This window comes from Sphaeramia orbicularis, chromosome 3 (assembly GCF_902148855.1).
Source record: "Sphaeramia orbicularis chromosome 3, fSphaOr1.1, whole genome shotgun sequence".
NCBI classification, from domain to species: Eukaryota; Metazoa; Chordata; class Actinopteri; order Kurtiformes; family Apogonidae; genus Sphaeramia; species Sphaeramia orbicularis.
In genome coordinates, this window is record NC_043959.1 from 50,004,322 (window position 1) to 50,024,603 (window position 20,282).

At 37.2% G+C, this 20,282-nt stretch overlaps 1 protein-coding gene across 3 annotated transcripts in view; it reads right to left on the bottom strand.

The window, feature by feature from the left end:
- Positions 1–1,435: 1,435 nt before the first annotated feature.
- tub (TUB bipartite transcription factor) overlaps positions 1,436–20,282 on the bottom strand; it is a 67,732-nt gene continuing 48,885 nt past the window's right edge. For 2 of the 3 annotated variants that reach the window (XM_030121630.1, XM_030121646.1), the window contains exons 3-12: positions 18,251–18,413; positions 17,543–17,680; positions 15,445–15,600; positions 12,914–13,035; positions 10,463–10,654; positions 10,168–10,280; positions 7,323–7,437; positions 6,345–6,443; positions 6,064–6,235; positions 1,436–3,293 (exon numbers count right to left, since the gene is read on the bottom strand). In XM_030121630.1, the coding sequence (XP_029977490.1) occupies positions 3,160–3,293; positions 6,064–6,235; positions 6,345–6,443; positions 7,323–7,437; positions 10,168–10,280; positions 10,463–10,654; positions 12,914–13,035; positions 15,445–15,600; positions 17,543–17,680; positions 18,251–18,413 (1,404 nt within the window). In that variant the 3' untranslated portion in view covers positions 1,436–3,159. The remainder of the gene's footprint in view (positions 3,294–6,063; positions 6,236–6,344; positions 6,444–7,322; positions 7,438–10,167; positions 10,281–10,462; positions 10,655–12,913; positions 13,036–15,444; positions 15,601–17,542; positions 17,681–18,250; positions 18,414–20,282) is intronic. The other variant, XM_030121638.1, reaches the window with a different exon arrangement.

A 20,282-nucleotide genomic window follows, 5' to 3' on the forward strand; every position in this document is an offset into this window, starting at 1 on the left:
TCATCCAAATCTGTCCATAACTTTTTGAGTTATGTTGCACACTAACGGACAGACAAACAAACAGACAGACAAACAAACCCTGGCAAAAACATAACCTCCTTGGCGGAGGTAATAAAATATGTGAAATCAATATTTGAGGCTGTCAGAATGAAGCCTGGCTCCCCCTAGTGGTGAAATAAGGTTCTACTCCAGGGGACGCTCTGGTGTATAATACAGCATCTTACGCTGCAACATGACAAATGCAGCCAGAGAGCATTGTAATTTACCCCCCAGCACGAATTATAATGGAAATGACAATCTGCCTGTGGTACTAACAGAGCACAAACAGAGGAGGTGGAGGCTGTGGTACAGGAGGCTTTGCACACCAGAAACGCACATCAGAGGTGTATCAGCAAGATGAAGTATGTGTAGGTATTTTTCATCTGCCACAAGTCATTTTATGCCTGTAGAAACTTAATTTTACCCTTCATGTTCATCCTTTGTTTTACATTATATTTTGTAGACAGAGTGAGCAACTACAGTGACTGTCTTGGGCTTTTTCTTTCTTTCTTTTCTTTCTTTCTCGGTGCTTTTTTTTTTTTTTTTTAAATTACATTTACACGTCATAAGCATCACATTTTCACATATTCTATATTATTGACCCTATTTAACAATATAACAATGAATTTTGTCCTTTAAGATATTCTAGGGTCCTAACATTGCACTCATAGAACAGACCTTATGCATTATTAGTTGCACCAGTGTTTCTGCTGTTATTATATGAACTATCTTCTTTTAAGAAATCCTATTAGCATCCCATTATGGACCATGTTTTGTCTATATATTTATTCATAACAAACTGTGATGTGTGTTTGTGTAAAATGCAACAATTGCCTTCCATTCACATTTTTTCAGTTCTTCTGTGACTAAGCCAATGACCAAAAAAAAAAAAAAATTACTGATTTTTGGCCATACCCATCTGAGGAACCAGTAATCTAATGGTCATGACAAAGCATCACTTTAAGCACTCAGGCTGCCTCTTTGTGAACATGACCTTGAACATGGTAAACATAAGAACTAAATAAATCATGTCCAGATCTGAATGAAAGGCTAAAGCAATCTAAAACAGAGACACATGGATAGATCACAAAACCATACCTTAATTATTGCACTTATATTTGATAAGTTACAACAACATACAGATCTTTACTAACCTCAGAGCCTGTTTGGTCTCTATCATGAGGTTGAATATGTACTTAACACAGTCTCAGATTTATATATACTCAGAAAAGCAAATAAATGAACTTATTCTAGGACTGATTTTTTTCCGTGAAAGGAGAGAGGATCTGAACTTCTGTTTGTTTGGAAGGAGGGCAACAGTTCATGAGTCAGTACCAAATCCAGGCTCAACACAAAATATTTAATATCTTTGGGATTTTTAATAGAACAGAACACGTGTTTTGACTGAAGTTTTATTTTTCCATGATCAAAAGACTGTGTCTATACCACCACAGTAAAATTGTACACCATTTACTGTACATCACAACGAGTGCACAAGAAACAGAAAATGAAAGAACCTTTGGTTCCTGGACACATGTATGAAAAGCAGACTTTACAGCAAAAGTATCAACATTTTTGAGATACAAATTTAAAATAGTTAGAACACAGTTGAGTACAAGAATAGCACATTTGATAAAGATTCCCTCATAACCCACAGTAACAATAGCGGTATCAGAGATTGTTCTTTGCTTCCATTCAGCAATTTTTTTGATGGTCATAAAATACAAAATACTATCATTGAGAAAGGACATTGCCCCAGAAGGAGCTAGAGGACTTATATTTAGAGTAAAAATGTGACACAGCAATAAACCCCAATATGATATAGAAACTTACTGCCAGTCAGATGAGGAATGTACCAAACCCCACACCAGTGGAGCATAAAATTAATCAAAGATGTAAAAAGCCAGAGATGTGCAAGTTTAAGCTGCAGCAGATTTGTACTAGTAGTTTATGTTTGTTGGCAGTAAGTCAGTCTGTGTTCAGTTAGTTTTTTTCACTAGGGAGACATCAGAATACATGAGCATAAAAGCCCGAGTGCCATGAAAATTGTATCTGTTGCTTGGTATAGTGTACTGAAACATTTATTGACCTCCTTAGAGGAATAAAATCCTAAAAGTAATTCAGATATGTGTGGACAGTCACTAAAACAATTTCCAGTGATGTGCACTTTTGGAAGTTTGGATCAGTCTAAATGCATGGTGTAGTAGTTATCTTAAGCCAGAGGAGCTACAGAGAAAGACCTCCAATGCATGAGAGAACAGCAAGAACAGCAAAGACCAATTCAAGCTCAGCTCATTTTACGGTCAAAGCGTAACACTGGAATTAGTCTTCAAAGGCACAATAAAGTATGTACAGCTATGTCTCATCCACAACAGACTTTAAAGTAAAGTGCACCATTATCCTATACATTCACATACATGACACTGTGACACAATATTGTATATGGTACACAGCACAGTGTAACATGCCCTTGCCCTGTTCATGTCCATGTAGCAAATTGTTTTGTGTGAGAGATTCTTCTTTTTAGGATGATATTTTATGTGCTTGCAGCTCCACGGAGCAAATACTGTATGACAACATAAAATAAAATCAACATGTAATAAATACATAAATAACAAAATAAATATACAGTGACGTGCATGTTATTTTTAATTCTGTATAAGCAATATTCATGCTGGGGGAAGTGTATGACTGTGTTTTTATGTGGCAGACTACGTAAAACCCACTTAACCTTTAAAACTTACAGATGTGTAACTGTTAGTTATAATTTACAGATAAAGAAATGTTAATTTTTTTTCTAACCACTACATAAAGGAACAGTGTTTGTTCTTATAATGCCATTACATTACAAAATAACCATAGTTATTAAAACAAGTGAGTCTGATTTTGAAAGTAGGTTTCATTTGTGCTTGTTTCCTCCCATTGACCAGATCCATCCCACGGTCCCAACCCATCCCCCACTCGCACACACATTCACACAAAACTTGAGGCCCATAAAGCATTTTGGGATATGCAGCAACTCCAGGGTTGATTTGGCGACAAACCAGCCCCAGGGACACTGTAACAGCCCTTGTTGAGAGGACAGATGGACCAGTTCTCCACTGAACTTCAGGCTGGGATCTATTCACAAGCTAACTTGCTGTCAAAGCTGGAAAGAGCAATGGCAAAGGCTTGCAGGGCACACATTGGATAGTTATAGTCCATGGTGAAGACGTCCTCTGCCACACGGCCAAACTGCATCACAATGTAGTCAGCTGTCGAGGACAAGAACCAGGGAGAAAACATTACACAAGATGCTTTAAGACAGGGGTTCCCAAAGTGGGATACGCTTATCCCCAGGAGTTCTTGGAAGAAATTTTTTGAAAAAAATACATTAAATAAGTCATCATGTACCGAAGACAAAACAAATAATGACAATTAATGGTGAAATATAAAACACAATAAATACATTCATATAATAGTTTTATTGTGAATCATCTTGTTTAAACTTTGGAAACATTTTAAGAACATTTCTATTTCATATTATTCAAAATGAGTTTATCTGAGTAGCTGTAGTTGATGAAAGGTTAATTTATTAATTAATGACTAATTTATTTTTCTTATCAATGAAAGAGGGCACTTTTCAGTTTATATTTTGCACATACAATTTACTTAAAAAAATGTGTTTATATATATATATATATATATATATATATATATATAGAGAGAGAGAGAGAGAGAGAGAGAGAGAGAGAAATAGATAGATAGATAGATAGATAGATAGATAGATAGATAGATAGATAGATAGATAGATAGATAGATAGATAGATAGATAGATAGATAGATAGATAGATAGATAGATAGATAGATAGATAGATAGATAGATAGATAGATAGATAGATAGATAGATAGATAGATAGATTACAGTTAAATATATGTTGTTTGTTTGCAAAGTTTTGAGAAGATAAACAGACATCTTTGGCACAGGAACAAATTTTGCCTAATCTTTTCAGTCAAAAATGCTGAAGCGAGAGTTGGGGGTACTTGGCTAAAAAAGTATATTTCAGGAAGTATGCTACTGTAAACAGTTTGAGAACCCCTGCTTTAAGAGATTTTTCCCCTTCCCTTAATGTCCCTGACTTTCACTGTGCTAAATGCAAAATGAGAACTAGCCTGTTTGACACTTTGAGGAATCCATCAAAATCATCTGCTGAAGGAAGATGCTCTCGACAAAAATCGGAAAGACTTGCAGTGATGTTGAAATTTGGAAGTCATTGCACAAAGATTGAAGACATACTTTAAAGGAAACAGGAAGAAATGAACAATATTTATATTAAGGTATTTAATGTTTCAGTGGTGGTGATGTTTCAGATGTTAATTACCTCCACCAAGGAGGTTATGTTTTCGCCGGCGTTGGTCTGTCTGTCTGTCTGTCTGTCCGTGTGCAAGATAACTCAAAAGTTATTGACGGATTTGGATGAAAATTTCAGGAAATGTTGATACTGGCAAAAAGAACAAATGATTAAATTTTGGTGGTGATTGGTGGGGGGGCTGATCTGCCTTGGCAGAGGTCTGCACTCTCTGAGTGCTTTTCTAGTTTAACAATTTTTTAAGATCATTGAACTTTTTTGTGGGGAAAAAAAAAACAAATTCCTTTAAAATTATTATTCACTACAGAATATTCTTTTTTTATTATTATAAGATGACTCTAATTGTAATGGTTCATTATTCAATAGCAAATAATTTAATACTGACAATTTAAAAAAACTAAAAAAATTCCAAAAGAGCAGTGCACTGTAAAATTCCTTATAAACTGCAGTATTTTAGACCTTGATGCATCATAGCTTCATGTGTTATGACCCCAGACTAATCTAACTTCTGATTTACTGCAGTCAACTTCACCACTGTCAGAAAGTATAGAAGTAAAGGGGTGAAACTCTGGGCTTTTTTTGACAACAGCCACCACAGTGGGGGTGTAGCACTACTTCTGATGTGAGATTTCACATCTTATCAATGTAAATTCCTTGACAGTAGTGGAGAGGTTAGAGGAAAACAGAAACTATAATGTATTTTGAGAGGAACTTTTAGCCCAAAATTGTAGAAAAGTAGCTCTGTTACTGCACAGATATGTTTCATGTATATTAACCCATGTTCAGACAGCAGGTCTTAATGCACAACGCGGATTTTTTTGGATTCACATTACACATTAAATGCAACTTCTATCAGTTTTGAGTATGAACTGAATGTGACCCTGAAGTGACCCACATGCACAAAAGAGATCCTGACGTAATACATGACCACACAGGCATGCACTGTGTTTATGGAAGTAAATATGTTTTTCCGCTTCTCCTCCTGGGACACAGAATTGTGGCGTTTGTTGCATTTCAATGACGTAAAGATCGGATAAATGCAACTTGGCTGTTCAGACTGAAGTCGCACTGCAAAATATCAGATACGTATCGGATTTAGGACCACATATGAAAGCGGCCTGGGTCGGATTTGAAAAAATCAGATTTGTGCTGTTCAAACTGTCTATAACAGACCAGGTCACAAAAAAAAAAAACCAAACTGGATTTGGGCCACATATGCCAGCAGACTGAACTTAGCCTTAGATTTGAGTTCTTGTCAATATAAAGTCTTCACTGTTCTGAATCGGAGAATAGTCAACTCCAGGTAACCATAGCAACAGAACTTCTGCTGGTTCTTTCAGTAGGATATGAAGTAGATCAGATAATGTGCTGTGTATGATCAAACCTGTTTTTGAATATAATGATCATGTGTTATCACTTGTATTGTTTAGCTGTCTGTGAGGTTCTATTAATGACAGGACAGGACAGGACAGGACAGGAAAGGAAAGGAAAGGAAAAGAAAGGAAAGGAAAGGAAAGGAAAGGAAAGGAAAGGAAAGGAAAGGAAAGGAAAGGAAAGGAAAGGAAAGGAAAGGAAAGGAAAGGAAAGGAAAGGAAAGGAAAGGAAAGGAAAGGAAAGGAAAGCTCATTGTAATTGTAACTTATATGTGCTATCAGTTTTGAGGTCTGTAACTCACGGTCGTTGTCGTGAATGATTTGGAAATTCTTGACAGACGCCTGAGTGACTCTGCCGTGGAAGTTGAGCACATAGGACTGTGTGTCATCATTCCACACGGGCGTCTTGTTGTGAAGTTCAATCACACTCTCTGTGTTCTTGTTCTGCCACCTGGCAAGAAGTGACTCATGCTCCTGTAATGAACAAGAGTGTAATAGCTTCATGCATTGACAGCAGATCAATTGTGTTGTTATTAGAAGCAGCTGAATTTGTCTGGTTATTGAGAAGTTAGGTAACACATACATTTCGTGGGCGAATTGACACTCGCTCATGGTCCATGTTCATTCCAGGAATGATGACACTCATTTTGCGAGGACCTTTGAATCCTAAAACATTGGTTTCCTAGAAATATGAAATATAGCATGTCCCCAAACAAACCAGGGAATACATTAATAAAATATGACATATTATTATTAATATTAATGGTTAATGGTAACTGTTTTTATGCAGTAAAACAAAAAAGTATCCTTAGCAAAAGCTGCATTTACTTCCTATCTCATTAGCATGAACTATGATGGTTATATTTGGATACATAAAAGCTCTGGATATTAATGCATCATTAATATTCCAGAAAATTAAAACATGCACAGATGATAATTAACTTGATCTACAGTTCATTAAAGAGGTGTCATGACTCTTCAATTTCCACTGAGAGCTTCATCTGATTATCTGACTGGAAATTTTTAAACAACTACATTCAACATTTCAGTATTGCATTTTTACAACAAACAAAATGATACCTATCAGTTATTTTACTTAGATACAGGAACACACCCTGTTTAGTAAACTATTAGAAAAAGTTCAGAATCACTATAATTAAGGTGTGTGAAGACATTAGAGCTGAAACGATTAATAGACTCAAAGTGATCCAAAAAAAATCATTCAACCACAATTCTCCTGAATCAAAGCTTTGTTTCCTTCATTTCTCTGCTGTTAAACATTGGTTCCACTGTTGTGTTTCACACGGACGCTTACTGTGATGCACAAAGAAGCTTCAATTCAGGAAAACTGCAATAGAATATTTCCCTTCAATCAATTCGAGTCGATTAATCAAATTGTGAATTTTTGCATTTGCTTCAAGCGCCTAATCGATTAGTCGGTTGCAGCTCTAGAAGATATGAATCATACTGACACTGAAGTAGCCTGCATCTTCTTGCCGTTTGTTATATATAAAAAAAAAAAAATACAACAATGTTTGATAGTAACAAGAATTTTACTCACATAGCAAATGGCTGCTAGCTCTTGGCGCAGGTTGCTAGCTTCAAGGCTGGTGGTGCTCTTCATAGGGTTCAGACCACTGTCGTACACAGTAAACTTTGTCCCCATGAGGTTTGATCTGCACAGGAAAAGCAGAATGAACACATCAAATCATGTTCATGCACAATATACAGCATGAGTGTCTTCTTATGCAACATAATGCAACATAATTTGCACCACTTCAATTCTAAAAAAAAAAAAAAAAAAAAAGGAAAAAACAGCCTTTTATAAACCTATTCCAGGTCATTCACAGTGCCAGTTCCCATTCTGTGACTCATTACCCTAGATTAGGTTTGACACGGCTTATTAATGAGCATTTACTATGCACAGCCTGCTTTGCTTACTTTACATTAAATCCTCCGGTTTCTTGCATTATAGTATTATCTGTGGTGGATCAAATATTGCAATGTAGTTACATTATTCTATCATAAATAATTGTAAGTAATTATGAAATCACTAGAGCATACAATGATGCATACTAATCCTACCAAACACTTCCGTATTCAGTTGTTGTTGGGAAACTCTGTTATCCTGATACATTTTCTACTATTATGCAACCACTTTTTTAGACTTGCAGGAGTGTGTTTATTTTTACATAACAGAATAAAATAGAATAGTAATGTTATTCTTTGTTGCATTTATTTAAGTTATTAATAACAAAGGAAGTCCTCACACCGTTTATAAGTGTGTATCATTGTAGGACATTTATACACTGTGGCCATAGAGTTGGAGAAATTTTGTTTTCGGACACATTCATGTTTTTATTCCTATTTATACACATCAGTAATCAGCTTTGACCTGGTGCGATGATTACATACTGAGTCCCAGTCACACTTTAGAATAAATCACATTGACGCAATCATTTCACGAGAAGAGGTGGAAATATTTTATTCCAACCTTATGGGCAACAGTGTATTTTACATTTTGGCAACGACCTAAAATGCAGGACATATTTATTAAGTCTGTACACCTGTAGAAAGAATAATTAAAAACAAAAGACAAAGGAAATACTTGTGGGTCAATTATTTTGGCTCACCTCCTGAACTTCCTGAAATAAAAAACCTTTTTAGTATAATTTGCTCAGTTTGAATTCCTCAAGCTTTATTAAGTCATCTCAGAGGAACTCCACCATTATGAGCGCTCATATCAAGAGGAAAAACTATTTTACACTTCAGTGCCATATGAAAACACATTTATAGAAATGCATGACCATTCAGCCAGCAGAACAGTGGTTGTATGGATAAGAACTGTGGCTGTATATAAATGTGTAGTTGGTCCCTCACTCTTCAAATCCACAGATATAAAAAGCTGAATGTGCTCCTCCTATAGGACACACCTGATTTAGCCCCTCAAGGACTCTTGAGCTGCACTAGATTAAAGGTCAGTGTTCATTTAAATGTAGATCTCCATCATTCAAGTGGGATTGTGATTGCAAAGGTTTGAGTAGAGCATCGACCAATGGTCTGACCAGCTCTGAAGATTAAAGGCTGCACAGAGCCATATTTGATTAAACTCCCCTGGAGTTTCCATGGTGCTACGGACACAGCCTTGAAGCTGTCTCTAAGGATAACGTACTACTCACTTCCTACCAATCCAACTGTGGTACTATGGCCTTAAAATTAAAAGGACCTCATATACACATAGAGGAAAGGAGTACATGTATGCTGCAGTGAGTGGTGGATAACAGATAATTCATACATGAGACAAAACCTGTTTGTGAAGCTGTAGATAAGTACTTTAACCCTGTAACTCCAAACGTATCATATTTGATACATGAGTTTTGAAGCCCTCTACATGATCAGTGTGATATTTTTTTTCTTGAAAAACCTGTGTATACCATTTGATACATGCAATACATGGATAATCCACCAGGGGGGAGGAATTTGTTCACCAGAGGCCTTTCCAGTGACACTACAAGATTGTCATTAATGAGGAAGGAGGCAGAACTTTGCCAATTTTGAAAAGGAATTACCAATTTGTTAGACATGTTTGTGTTATAGTATGTTTTTGTTTCTTCAAAAATAATAATATTTGAGCATTGAGACCCAATGTATCAATTATGATACAAAATTGAAACTCATACATGGAAATTGATATTTGAAAAAAAAACATTTTTTGGTTGTTCAGAAGGACCAATAAAGGCTCCAGTTTCAAAGAACTGGAATTTTCTGTCAGTGATTTAATGGTTCAGGCTTTACAGGGTTAAATATCCTCTAAGACCCAGCAATAAACTTTCATCCCCAGTATGGGACAAGAGTTTTACAGCTTTACTTAAAAAAAAAACAAAAAAAACTGTCCACTGCATAGGATATTCCATAGAATAAGTGTATAAAAAGCTGTTGCATCATGGTGTTTCCAATCATGGCAATTATTTAATGCAAAAAAGACAAAGCTTTGACTTACTGGGCCTCAGAAGGATATGGAAATTGTGATTTAAATATGCTCTACAACTGCACAGATTCAATTTGTCATTAATTCATTAATATTATATCCAATAGGACTTCATAAAAACAAAGAGTAGTCACTGAATTTTAATTATTTACATATGCAAATGTGTTTTTGTGAAATACATCTGGAGTGCTGACCATTATCAGATGTCTGTTAAATATTCATAAGAACATGGTGCGGAAACCAAATAAAAAATACATGAGATTAATACACTTGAGATTAATACAAAGAACAACCAAATAGCAATTACATCACAAAAAGCACGACTAAAACTCCCAGAGGCTTTGACTTGTACTTTAGTATAGCTGACCCTATGCTGCTGTCTGCCAGACTTCATTTCACAAAGTCAATGTGATCTTACCTCAATTTACCAATGAAGCTCTCTCCACCTCGAGACAGATCAGTGGGATCGATGGAGATGAGGTAATTTGATGTTTTACTCTTTTTTCTCTTTCTTCCAGCCAGGAGGAAAACCTATGGACACAACTAAAATGTCATCACCACATAAGCACAAAACTTCCAGACACTTAATGCATCTCTTAATCATGTAGAAACTATTCTACCTGAGAGCTATCACAGGTAGAACAGTATTTTTTCAGTTGTGTTGTTGTTTTAGTTGAGTTGTTTTGTTATTTTGCCTCTCTGACCCTCCTCACCTTCTTGCCATCCTCTCTCTCCAGGTGAAGGTAGTAGGTGGGGTACATGCCTCTGTCCATGCCCTTCTTATCTCTGGTGATTCTGCATTTCACTCTGACACCCTGGGGTGCTGGTCGCAGAGAAAACTCTTCAAGATCGTCTACATCGATGGCAGGTTCGTTGACTGGCGGAGTGGGTGCTGAGGCCACCTCCTGTAGGAGACCACAGCCCACACAGGGCAAGACCCCTCATGAGATGGTGAGCTGTTCAGTGATGTGTTGGAGCTGCCTTTTATTAGAAAAGAGCAATGAGTCTGAAGACCCACTGGGGATGAGAATGAGTACAGAGTGTCTAAAATAAGGACCTGGTGTACAGACAGGAGATTGAGCTGAACGAGGGGAACGAGGAACGGCTGTTATCGTATTCACAACAGCAGCTGACATTTCAACTTGAACAGAAAGAAGGCAACAGTTTTTATAAAGGCTAAAGCTGTTGAGATGTTGACTCATTCTAATATAAGATTTTGCAGCTCTTAGGTGAATATCTGGGGTCCATGCTCACTGTCATTCCTGTACTTGCCCTTTTAAGGGTCAAGACAGAGGCTGCACACTGTACAGGTGCGTTGGTCAGATGTGTTACAGCAATTATGACTAATTTTGACTCTGGAAATTAAAGCTGCTGCTATGGATTATTTTTGCAATCCAATAATTTATCAATTATTTTCTCCAATTTGATTTGATTACAAGATTATTTGAATAGATTATTTATGAACCATCTGGGACCCTGAAAACCTCAGGGACAGGTCTTTTGCTGGTGCCCAGAGTCAGGACTAAACACGGTAAAGCTGCGTTTCAGTTCCATACAGCTAAACTCTGGAACAGTCTTCCTGATGAAGTGAGACAGGCCTCTACTCTGACAATGTTTAAGTCAAGGCTGAAAACAGTTCTGTACAACTGTGCATAGAACAACTGAAAGAGTTCTATCTGCACTCTTCTCTTTTACCTTATTTTAATTGATTATTATTTATGTTTGATTGATTATGTTTTAATTGTAATTGTGTGTTTTTAACTCTCTTTTCCATTTTTGTAAAGCACCGTGAATTGCCCTGTGTATGAATTATGTTATACAAATAAATTTGAAAAAGTAAAGAAAAAATAAGTAAGTACAAATGTGAAAAAGAAAAAGACATATCTAAAACTAGAAGCACTCGGAGAGCGCAGACCTCCACCAAGGCTGATCAGTGGGCCCCCCCGTGGGCCCCCCCACCCCCGATCACCACCAAAATTTAATCATTTCTTCCTTATCCCATTTCCAACAAACCCTGAAAATTTCATCCAAATCTGCCCATAACTTTTTGAGTTATGTTGCACACTAACGGACAGACAAACAAACAGACAGACAAACAAACCCTGGCAAAAACATAACCTCCTTGGCGTGGGGCGGGCGGGCACTGATCAGCCTTGGCGGAGGTCTGCGCTCTCCGAGTGCTTCTAGTTTCTTCTGAAACCTTAATTCTCTGACCTACGACAGCTCATGCTATACTTGTATATATATATATATATATATATATATATATATATATATATATATATATATATATATATATATATGTATGTATGTATGTGTGTGTATATATATATATATATATATATATAGATATATAGATATATAGATATATATACACAAGAACAAACAAGTCAAATGACATGTATAAACAATATGTGCATTGCAATCTTCAACAAATTTGTAACTTAAGATGTAATTAACATATAATTTTGTGTTGGTCCTGGCGTCATGTACGTCACAATAAGCATCCGTGTGAAACTCAACAGCGGAACCGATGATTAGCAGCAGCAAAATAAAGGAAACTAAGCTTTGATTCAAGCATATTGTAATCAAATATTTTTTGATTGATACGAGTCAATTAATTGATTCATCATTTCAGCTCTGCTGGAAATAACACACTGTCTTGGTACTATCTGAAACGTGATGAGATTTTGTTGCATGTTGACAGGTTTGTTTTGCTGTACACAACAGTTTTCTGAGGGGATAAAAACATCATTTCCATAATAAAGCTGTTTTGATTTTTAGTCTATGTGAATTTGGATGAAGCAGACAAGCGTTATCTCCTTTTAAAGAGAAGTGGGAGCAGAGGTTCAGTCACAGCAGAAATAAGCGAATAAGTGTCGTTCTCAATGATAACAGAACAAAAAACATGACAAGAAAATCTCTGAATGAGTATTATGCAGGAGGCTACTGAGAAACAGCTGGTCTAGCGCAGTTTTAGAATAATCCATGTAAAGTCTTTGGATATATATTTCTTAATCATATATGTTCACACTTCAGTTGGAAAAACTCAAATATCCTCCCTTTAACCCCAACTATGAGAATCCATCTGAGCAACCAAACAGCATTTTATTCACAAAAGACACCATTTAAGGAGCAGAAACACACTGTAAATGTCCTTGTACCTTGCATGATTTCTTGCTAGTGGCAGAGCCTGGTCTCGTGTTGCTGTTGAGCTGTGAAGAACTGGAGCTGATTTCATCCTCATCATCCTCTTCCTCATCGAAATTCATACTGCTGGAAATACCTTCACAGGCAAGAACAGAGGTGTGAGTAATTTTCCCTGCTGTTAATTACTAAAAATGGAGCACTGAAACACAAAAGGGCTCTAACAAGCATACTTTGAATAACTGTTATCATACTGTATAGTTTATGAAAAGCAGACTGCATGTGTTGGATTTAAATAATGTAAAATAAGGTATAGAATTTGCACTGGTATGATGTCTGGCAAATATTAACCCTTTATAGTTCACTCATAGAAATATTCTGAAATTAAAAATTTCAGCCTTAGTGTGTTATTGGAGGACCTAGCAAGATTTTATTACTTTTTTGAAAATTTTCAAAATGTTTTATTGTTGTGTAGAAAATCAAAATCAGTGAAGTTACTGTATTTGGTTCCTTGCCTGTAAGTGGCAAAAAAGTAATCCATGAAGTATATATAAAAAAGGCAATAGGCTACTGCCACAGTACTGTGGCATGAAATATCGGTTTGTATATTGCCACAGAGCCAACCAAATGTTAGCATTTGTACTGGAGTTACATAAACTCATTATCCTCTTATTGCCACAGTACTGTGGGGATATATGGTGTATATTTCAGTGCATTCTTTTGTGCATTCTGCTACTACAATACTGTGGCAATTGATGGAAGAAACAACAAATTAGTGATAGTATATAGTATAGAATAGGAATTACTGTTCTAAATGAGGGTGACATGGTGGTGCAGTGGTTAGCACTCATGCCTCACAGCAAGAAGGTCCTGGGTTCGATTCCAACACCAGTCGACAGGGGGTGGGACCTTTCTGTGTGGAGTTTGCATGTTCTCCCTGTGTTTGCGTGGGTTCTCTCCGGGTACTACGGCTTCCTCCCACCATCCAAAGACATGCACTGATAGGTTAATTGGTTAATCTAAATTGCCCATAGGTGTAAATGTGAGAGTGACTGTCTCTATATGTTCAGCCCTGCGATGAACTGGCGACTTGTCCAGAGTGTACCCCGCCTTTGCCCGTAAGTAGCTGGGATGGGCTCCAAGCGACCCCCGTGACCCTAGTGAGGATAAAGTGGGTTCAGATAATGAATGAATGAATGTTCTAAACGCGCTATATGTTGTTGTTTTTTGGTGTTCTTTGCTCTGTGCAGTCAGTGAGATTGAGGCTGGAGAAGGTGGGCGGAGCTACATGTTCGATGCAGCAGTGTGCCGTGTTATTCCTCAGTTCAGTGTATTAAGTGCTGTGCTCTGAATTCTGCACTCTGAACATTGTCCCAGTGACTGATTTATATCAATGGCGGACCCCCCCACCCCCCAGTTTGAAAATCTGCAGAAAAAAAAAATAGTTGCTTTGACCAGGAATCAAACCCCAGTCTTCCTCATTGCAGTCTGAAGCATTACCTACTGAGCCAATACCCTGCTGTCCTTGTGTGTGACCTATTTGCTATCTGATTGCCAGCTTTATTGCCACAGTACAGTGTCAGCAGGGTGACAGGTTACTAGTCTACACATGATATAATGAGGGATTGGCTGATTGGCTCTGTGGTAATAGACAAACCAATATTTCGTGCCACAGTACTGTGTCAGTAGCCACTTCATATAAAAAACACAAGAAAAACACATGTAATGTCAAAGGAACGTGCATTTTAGAACATCACTTTTAGAACATTAGAACAGCATAAGTGCTAATCCAGACACCTGTCCACATCCACATTACCCCTTTGAACATCATTCCTTACATTAGTACCATTACTTCATGGTACCTAACAAAGCAGGTACACTCACTGTTCATGCAGAGGTGGACCTTACAGACCCTGGAGACCACATTGGACCTGAGATTGTTGACTCACTGTCCTCACTGTAACTGTTGCTGTCACTGTCTTGTAATGTGTGCAGAAATGACCAAAAATAGTCACTTGCCTGATAAAGGGTTACTATATTTTCTACAGTCCTATGACAGAACCAAACATCACCCATACCCATAATGCAAAGGTTACTAAGGATTTCTTTCTTTTTCAGTAAAAACTCAGATTGATCCAGCCTGTTTACATCTTGAATTCCAAATCAGCACAAATGCATTTTTGCTGCCAACAGTTATATTTAATATTAACCATTTTTGTAATAATACCTAAATGTTAATTTTTCTGGTGTGAGAGGCGTACGTAGGTGCAAGTATCTCCTCCACAGCAGATTGTTCTTTCATAATTAAAACGAACAAACAAATGATGTTTACAGATAAATACAGTATGATCATTAGCGTGTGGATTCTATCTTTTCATTTTGTTATTTTAATATTCATGGTTCTTAAAGTGGCGCTTCTATTTGCGCTTGCCAGCTCTTATGTGATTCAGTGTGCTTCATCCTCCTACGACCAGCCCGAGCACTACACCAGACATGATGTGGGAGTAAATATGGGTCACGGTTTCTGATGCGCATCCACTGACTGTACCTTTCTTGAGCATGGTCACCCGGAGGTCCTGTTTACTCTGAGACTGAGTGCAACTCATGACGGGCTCGCCCTCCCCCTCGTCTGAGGTAAGGTGGCCGACCGTCAGGATCTGGATCTGACCGTCGTCTTGCTGAGAGGACAGGCCATCGATCCCTGCTGGAGCACGACAACAAACCCCATCAATATACTGTACAGACAACATCAACGAGAATACAAACACACTTAAAAAATCAGCCACGTAGACAACATTTGACAGAGTAATTGCAATTCTTCCCTCATAACAATTTTGATAAGTACGTAGGTGTTTTGTGCTCTTTTCTAATCTTTAAAGTAATTGTTTTGTCAACTGCTATTGTCATTTAATTACATTCTAGACTACAGCAGAAAAGAACATAATGTTTTTACTGTTACAAGCCATCAAACTCAGAAGAAGCAATCTCTTTTTCCAGTGTCTTTTATTCTTATATTCAATAATAACTTAATAAACACAGTGATGACATCTTAAATATAATAGTAAGAAAGAGTAGTTTTTGAGGTTTTCATATGGATATGGTTTTACTGTCAAAATGTAGATATGTAAAAGAACATATTACTTGATTTTTTGTCATTTAAGTGTTTCTTAAAGTTTCTTTTTCAGCATAAAACAATAAACAACAATGCGTACGAAGAAAGATGAGATCTGAGAGATGAGAGACTAACCCCATTTCCCAGATCTTGAAAACACAATAATATGACAAGCAGAAGAAAAAAGAAAAATGAAATCACTAAACTGTAGACAAATGTGTATCAATAAATAAACAAAACAGGTCAAATAAAGGGTCTCAGGAGATAATCCCATCTGTTTTAGTTTGAGTTTGTTGTTTCTACCAATGCATCTGACATGTGTCTGTTATGTGTCTGTTATATTACTTCATTTTGAATATTTTAAAGCAGATAATTTCACTTTTTCCTTATTGGTATGCATATGGTATCTAATTGTTGAGTTCTGAAACTACCTCTAACATATTTACATTATGTGAGTCGCTGACCTCATTAACTTCCTCTCCTTTTTATTTTATTCATCTGGTGATGCCTCATTTACAGTGTAGTATTTTACTACTGACTACTAACTACTGATGTTTGTGTAGATATTTTGTTTATAATAACCAATATTCCAGTTTAACGTAGCCTCGCTGAATCTGTGTGTTTCAGGGAAGCAGAGAGTGAGACACAGTGAGAGTGAGACAGGTCCATCAGTGGTGTGTTTGGCACTACTGGCCTGATTAATCTCTTATCCCACTGGAATCCATTTGCCCTTTTTTCCTGCTTCTTTTTCCAAGTCATTACAAGGGTGAACATCTATTGCACTAGAGAGGCCATAATGGCTAGTATCTAGTGTCAGAAATAAAAGCGGTAAAATATGTTTATTAAACAGAAGCAATCATGATGTAGAAAATGTTAAAACGTGACTAAATGATTCTGTCTTTTTCTCTCTAACGATTGTTGTGAGTTTGCATGAGTTTTTTGACATTGATTTTTAATTACACTGTATTATGTTTAGTCTTCAGTGACAAGCTATGAATACAGCACGCATAGAAAACAATATCACAGAGGTAGTTTTTTTCACTGACTTTTTTTATACTTCCATCTTAAGACTAATTTATGTCTCCAGTTGTGGTGTGTCAGCAGGCTGACAGCACTCAGACCACCACACATTATTACAGACAGTTCACTTCTGACAAGCGTGGCAGCTTCATTGGCTGTGTTTGCTGCCAGATATGAGTTGAAAAATCGAAATGCAAACAATCGTCTCAGAGCTGAAGGAGGCTTTAATAGAGTTAGCTCAGAATTTGGCAGTTTTTCTTTCATACTGTACTGCGCCTCTCATGACTTGAATTCAGTGTTCAACTGATGAATATTTAAAGACTAAGAACAAAAAAATTATTTGGCAAACCTGGAAAAGGAACGGCTTGATTTTCATTACTAAAACCCCCTCCTGTTCAAACACCCCCTGTCTGTACTTTTCTGACTGATTGCGCTCTAATTCCCTGTGTCTGTCAGTCAGTGTTTTGTGTACCTCCGGCTCATCTGATTTGTGTTTGTTTTAATGCAGACTGACCTTTGTGCTTCCCCTTCCTCTCCTTCTTCTCGCTGCCTGTCTGTGGAGTGGAGCTGGCAGATGCTTTGCCTTTTTTGGCTGAGCGAGGCGGCTGTGTGTCCGCCATCACCTTCACCTCCTCCTGTTCAGCTTCTTGCACTAAACACAGAATTACAGAAAAACATCAGCACATACAGACTCACCAGGATGAAAAGACAGAAAAGGACACATTGTTACATCTTTGCGGGGAAATAAATGAACTTATATTTCCTTTTCTCCATCAGAATATTAGCAGGGAGTGGGACAGTTCATGGCCTGGGGCCCAGAAACTGTCCCTCAGAACTGGTGCTTAGATGGTGCTCTGGACCCTGTGTGCAGATAAGCAGGCGTCGTCAATCCCAGTCCTAACTAAATTTCTGTTCTCTGGCAGATGCACTGCTAATCAGATAGCAGAACTGGAGAGGATAGCTTTCTAGCATTTATAGCTTCTGATTAAACTTTCTTATAGTCCCCATTTATCATTAACATTGTTTTTCTTTTTGTTCTACATATGAAATGAAGCAAAACCTGCATAAGAATACATTCTCTTTTAGCTAAAGAAAAATACAAGACAGATTGATCACACAAGCAGCCTGAACATTCATTTGTTCAGTTCATTGTGTTTGTTTTATTCTTTGTTTGAGCTCTTTGAATCAACAGAGGCGTCTTAACGGTGCAAATGCTGCTTACCGTGGTAAATGGTGCTGCTGTTGCTGCTGAGGTAGGATTCCACCAGCGGAGCCTGCTCCTCGCTCTGTTTGGTCCGGCGGGTCCGGGATCTCCCATCCACATTAGACTGGACCATCAGAGGCTCCTGTCTCTTCTTCTTCTGCTTCTGTTCAAGCAGCGCTCGCTGTTGAATGTTTGTACATGAACACAAACACGTTCAGATTAAAAGAAAGCTGATGATGCACACGTTTGGAAGAAAATAAATAAGGTACATCCACCTATTATACACTGCTGCACATAAAGTTGGAATATCGTTTTTTCAGACACATTCCTCTTTTTATTCCTATTTATACACATAAGTAACCACCTTTGACCAGGTGTAATGATTACATACCAGTTACACTTTATCAATAATAACAAATCACATTGTCACAGTCATTTCATAACAAGAGTAAATATATTTGTTTCCATCTTTTGTGTATTATAAACAGTGAACATTTTATCCATTAGTTGAAACTCTTGAGATCTTTTCTTTCAGTGAGATCCCAAACATATATATCATGATGAGACACAAAGAAGGGTAATATTAAAATGAATCCTGGTGCTAAAGAATTAATTATAACATTTAAGAATAACATTTTAGTATGGCCCTATTTTAAGAGAAAAATCAGAAAGCACAGCCCCTCAGGTTTCATACAACACGTGATAATGTCGTCACATGATTTGTGAGCAATCTCGAGACTATTGACTTGAAAAGTAAGTGGAGATAATATAGTCTCCGATAAATCTGTTCAACCAGGAAAACAATCTGAAGGCGTGTCAGCGTATGCAGCCTAAACCACTTTGACATCTGACTGTAAAGAGCCATTCATCTGGACTAACTGTCACCTCACCCTATATATGCACGTCTTCAAACCAGAGCTCATTAAATATTGAAGGTTTCTATTAGTGGAGAATTCGGGCTGTGCTGCATTAGAGCTCTTTCTGCTGTTAAACCTCTTTGCCAAGACAGTGACGGTCATAACAGCGGTCATGTTTCCTATAGTACATGGACTGGACCATTAAAGGTTAACCTATGTTCAAAGCTCTTCAACACAAACTTGTGTTTAACTCTTTAAAACCTGATGTGTCATCACTGACACACCCTGTGCATATGCAGTTTGGATGGCTGTAACTCTTTCACTTTCACATTACAGTAATTTCACTCATGCCTGTACTAGAAGCCTGAGAAGAAGTCGTTTTAGCAGAATGATGACATACAGTAAATTGTAAATGATTTTGAAAGATCTGGAAAAAAGGGCTCTGGAAAAATGGGCAAACAGACTCACTCACAGCATATTTTCTAACCTTTTAGTTAGTCAAACAAGAAAAAAAGTCTAGGCGAAATATTTTATGCTTAGGGTTTAAAGGGTTATTAAAGTGTATGAAATGCACGGCTACAAACAAGCCTCTCTGCTTTGAGGAAACTTCCTGCTACCAAGAAACTGGGCTAAAAAATCCATATTTTGTTGTAACATGACTCTTAACCCCTGTTTAAGTTCACAGAAATGACAGAAAGAGTAACAAGGTTTCATTGCTCAATAAATAATAAATAGCTGAGATGGCAGAATAGAAAAGTCTGGTACTTCACTATTTCATTTTCAGCAAAACAAGTGAACACCAGGCACAGCAGCTTTCGCAAAGAAATGCATAAAATGCAGTTCAGTGATGTTTGTTTTGTCTGGTTACAGCGTAGCTGGCAACAGCAGTATTAGTTAGAAGAGTGTGAGGATGACAAACAACTGATGAAAGCTTATATCCACATGGATGCATGGATGGATGGGTGGATGGATGGATGGATGGATGGATGGATGGATGGATGGATGGATGGATGGATGGATAGATAGATAGATAGATAGATAGATAGATAGATAGATAGATAGATAGATAGATAGATAGATAGATAGATAGATAGATAGATAGATAGATAGATAGATAGATAGATACATACATACATACATACATACATACATACATACATACATACATACATACATACATAGAAATCTAGAGG